Source organism: Lipotes vexillifer, unplaced genomic scaffold (assembly GCF_000442215.2).
Source record: "Lipotes vexillifer unplaced genomic scaffold, Lipotes_vexillifer_v1.1 scaffold3135, whole genome shotgun sequence".
NCBI lineage: Eukaryota > Metazoa > Chordata > Mammalia > Artiodactyla > Lipotidae > Lipotes > Lipotes vexillifer.
Window position 1 is genome coordinate 91,330 of NW_006769710.1, and position 4,693 is coordinate 96,022.

The 4,693-nt window shown below is 42.0% G+C and overlaps 1 protein-coding gene across 1 annotated transcript in view; it reads right to left on the reverse strand.

The window, feature by feature from the left end:
- URB2 (URB2 ribosome biogenesis homolog) overlaps positions 1-4,421 on the reverse strand; it is a 23,008-nt gene extending 18,587 nt beyond the window's left edge. Inside the window, exons 1-3 of the mRNA XM_007445874.1 lie at positions 4,296-4,421; positions 2,776-2,952; positions 7-1,064 (exon numbers count right to left, since the gene is read on the reverse strand). Of these exons, the coding sequence (XP_007445936.1) occupies positions 7-1,064; positions 2,776-2,952; positions 4,296-4,421 (1,361 nt within the window). The remainder of the gene's footprint in view (positions 1-6; positions 1,065-2,775; positions 2,953-4,295) is intronic.
- Between the last annotated feature and the right edge of the window lie 272 nt (positions 4,422-4,693).

Consider the following 4,693-nt stretch of genomic DNA (forward strand, 5'->3'; position numbering starts at 1 on the left):
AAGAGCGTGCCGATCAGCGCCTCCTGGGCTTTCTGGGTCCGCACCTCTGTAACTTCTGCGTCGATCCAGGCCGAAGCCAACAGGTCATCCAGGTCTGGCTCCAGAATCAAATGATTCAGAGACAGCAAAACCTTGAGGCAGCGGAACCAGGCTGGCACGGGGGCCTGCGGATGATTTAGCAGCATCTCGGCCAGATGGCGGTAGAAGTGGAACTGAGTCTCCCCGTGCCGAATCCGGTCAGTGGCAATGTTGTAGATGGTACTACTGGCCACTGAATTTAGCAGCTGTTCCAAGGCTAGGAGTTCCATGGTCCAGTCAGACGCAGACAGGGCTTGCAGCTGCTCCTCCCGCAGGTGGGAAATCCTTAAGCAACCAAACAGCCGAGGGAGCACCTTGAAGCAGAGCAGCCGGTTCCCCTCCTTGAGGTAAGAATCTACAAAGAGCTTGTACAGCAAGGCCACGGAGTTGGCCACCACAGCAGCCTGAAGGGACGGTTCACAGTAGCCGGCATCCACCAGCCTGGCCATCACGGTGCCCAGGGGCGCTAGGAGATTCTTCATGGCCCCCATCTTCGTGTCACCTTGCTGCTGGTCCAAGAGCTCCTCTTTGTAGGAAGGGAGCAGCTCAGCCTGAAAAGCTCCACCTCGAAGCACGGCCTCAATCTGACTCCTAATGTCCCGGCCTAGCGCCGGCCGCAGCAGGCCCTGGCCAGCCTGGGTCCACGTGCCTGCCGAGAGTAAGTGTCTCAGGACCAGGCAGGGCTGGAGCAAGTGTGTGGTCACCTCCCCAAAGGTGCGTCTCGGGTTGACCTGCTGCCGCTGAATCGAGAGGTAAAGGCCGAGGGTCAGGTGAAGAACCTCAAACAACTGGGGCATCACGGCTCCCGGCTGCCTACAGGCCAACCAGCACAGCTGGCTCAGCAGGTCGACCGTCAGCTCCTGCCTGGCCGTGTAGATGACAGCAAGGGCGGGCGTCGAGAGGATACCCTGGCAGCAGCTCAGCACAACACAGATGCTCCTCTGAGATCCCAAGAGAGCAAACTCGGCCATTCTCTCATTGATAATCTGAGCATTAAGAAAGAAAGAAAACTCATCACTGACCCCAAACCCACATGTACACACAAAAAATACAACACAATCAGTGAACTCACTCCTTGCCCTCATCTGAATGAGAAAGAAATGCCCAAATTCGCACATATAAATGAACTTGGCATTTCCTTAGCGCACCAAAGGAAGGCAGAGGACCTGTCTTAACTCCTACACACATCCATCTCCTACCAGTATAAACTTGGGAAGGGGCTCAGTAAATCTGCTGCCCTTTTTTAAAGAGCAGAGTTTTATAAGGCTTAAACTCCAAAGATTTCACTTTTTCTTAGATCCTAAACCTATAATTCAACTTAGATGCTACAGGTAGATGGACAGTGGCCTTGGGTTATGATCCTGTGGTCCAAAACACATTTTTATAATCAGTCATACTGTTTGTATTTAAAAAGCCAAAGCAAAAGGCATTCTTAAAAGAGGAAAGTAAACGCTGCCAGCTACTACTTAACATACAGCAAACCCACAGTCTATTGCTTCCAAAATTCTGAAATTCACAAACACCAGAAATTATGAGGGCCAGACAGGTTCCAAAGTTCACTTATAGGCTAAGTGACTTGCTCCCAGCCTTACGGCATCTGAGAATCGAATTTATCCTAGGCGTTAAGTTAGCAGTAGCCCAAGGACACAGGTATGTTTATCTCCATCAGAGTAACTGCTGGCTCTGGAAAAGCCGAAACAAAGATATCACATACTTAAATGCCAGCACACTTAACTACAGTGATCTCCAAATTTTTCTGATTATACAACTTTTTCCACACTTATACCTGATAAGGTTATAAATTATATGCATGTGCTATACTACTAGTATTTTATATAATTAAAAGCATACATGGAAATTAAAGTGACTTTTTAAAAAACATATAGAGATGTAAGATTTTCTTCCCACACTCCCAAAGAACCATTCAGAATAACCCACTTTGGTGACCACTGGTCTATCATTTTAAAAAGTGACACAATTTAGAGCATAATTTCAAGAACCACTAAAGCCTATGAACCATCAGGCATCAACCACTTAATTCTTCTGTTCCCAGCCTCTACTGCTTTTCTCCTGCGCTCACGCTCGTGTGGGTGAGGCTGCAGCGTAGAGCGCAGGCTTTGCCATCAGACGGATGGAGGTTCAAATCCCAGCTCTGCCACTTACTTTCTGTGTGATTTTCGGCAGGTTACCTGGCCCATGCTCAGTACTCCTTATTCGTGCTTTTTATTGTCACCAGCTATTCTCACAGTATTTCAAAATACTCAGTACTGACAGTGAAGTTTATAATCCCGACCTGAGACTTTAAAATCACTGAGTCAAAAACCTTTGAGGAAATTCTCATCCAGATTTTGGCCTTTGACCTCCCTCCAGTCCAGCAGAAAGGTGAAAAAAAAAGTCATAAAGTAGCATCATTTGCTGGCTACCTTTTCCAACTAAAAAGGTAATTAACCACTTTACGAAAAAGTTCTAAGCTTTTCATAATATAAAGTGCTTAGCATGGTGTAGAGCATACGATATGCATTCAGTAAATATCGGTCATTATTATAACTCTAAAAATATTTCTTTCTCCTCCCCTACTTTGATATTTTCTGAATCTTCATATAATTAACCTTACGACAAATAAGCCTCCAGTATTAACAGGAAATCAACAGAGATACATGCAGCACTTATAGGATAACACAGGAAACTGTTAATTACCTTGATGAGGGAAATCTGAAGGTTAATTGTCTTTCCATTCTTGAGAAGATTCTGCAATTTTCTGCTATGTAGAATGTTATCCATATAGATCCAAAGCCTTTCAACAATGTCTTCCTTCAGTTCAAGTTTCTTCTTATAAAACGCAACCAATGACTGTCGTGCCCAATCAAGTAATACCTGAATTTGGAATATACTTTAAAAATAAACGAATAACCAAATACAATTGCCGGGGGGGGGGGGGAAACTCGCCTTTAAAACTTATCTTTGGTAACATTATATTACATTTTGGTGTCTTAAAATATTTATTATTAAAGAATTAATCCAAAAAACTAAGTGTGTCTTCATCTGGGGTCAATAAAAAGTTTCAAGAGAAATGGTTTCTTCTAACTAATTGCTTCCAAGTTTTAAAAGTTAAAAGCACAACAACAATTGCTCAGAATGGCCACAAAAGGAATGACACACAAAAGCAAAAATGCAGAGTCAGAAGACCAGGGTTTGTGTCCTGGCTTCCCGAGTTAACTGCAGCTTCATCCCTAAACCTATCTACCCTGTTCAGAAGACAGAGAGTCTTCTATGAAATGATTCACAAGTGCTGTATTAAAAAAGAGGGCTGGACATAAACAGTTCCCATTATTGTGACGTGCTTCCTTATTCCTTATAAACACGAGGAAAGGTGGTGAGGCTTCAGCTCAGGACTGTCAATAACAACACGAATAGTGACAAACGCTAAAAGGAAAAAACTCTCTCTGGAGAAGGGTAGTGGAAACCTTGATGAAATTGCCTGCCGGGGCTGCCAGGTCAAGCAGCCAAAATGATTCTCAGGTGCAGCCAGATTTAGAAACGACTAGCTCTGCTAGTGCTCTACATATTGGACCTCATCATTTCAACGGCTGTAATTCACCTGACACATTTTGTGCTGCTTAATACTAGCAAATGAGTATCTAACTGCATGAGCTCATCATCCTGGTGTCTTCATTGTATTAACTGTTTTTCTTAGATAAGCTCGAGAAATGTTAACAAAGAGCTATGTCTTTCTTGGTTCCTAATCTGTTTCTAATCTATCGGTTTCTAATCTATTTCCCCTCAGTTTACTACAAATGCTAAAGCTTCTCTACTTCCAGCCTTCGATTCATCAAGTTCCAAAGACATTTAACAAAGCACCAACAAGAATTGCTTACGGAGCATCACTTAGGATTTACAAACAAATGAAGCTGCCAACAGACTCAGAACTTAACTTCTGTAACCTAAATCCTAATTTGCTCACTGATGCACATACTTAATTCGGAATATAAGAGATGTTTCCAAACATAAACGAAATGCGGAGGTTTTGTAACAGAAAAACTTTGTTAATGTAATACCTAACTACTTACTTTTTCTCACTGATAGGACTTTTAACTTTCTAACCATGTTTCGTTCCCCAACCTTTAATCTTTTTAAATTTTAACTAAATGTCAATATGCAATTTACATAAGCGATCATTAGTTTAGGTTGTAGAAATGTAACTTTCACATTAAACTTACTTGTTCTTTATTTGGAAGAACACACTGATGGGAAATCCAAGCAAAGTGCGCTAGTTTTAGTTTATCTTCCCAGGAAGTTGTCTTGCTTTTAAGTTTTAGAGAAATGCCAGAATAAACAGCAGCCATTGCTGTGCTTTACCTACAATTTAAAGCAATGGAAAACATTTATATTTTTTTAATATAAAGGACCAGAATATTAAGGTCAAACTTAATAGGCAACAGAAAATGAACACTATGTACCTTATTGTCTACATAACTTATACTCCTTTAAAAATATTTTTCTAATGAATTAAACACTGTTGGGCAGAAGTTTATACATAAGATGCTTGAGTCCATGAGTTTCTTGGAGGAAATTCAAACAGAAGATGGATTACACACACACGTACAAATATTCCTGC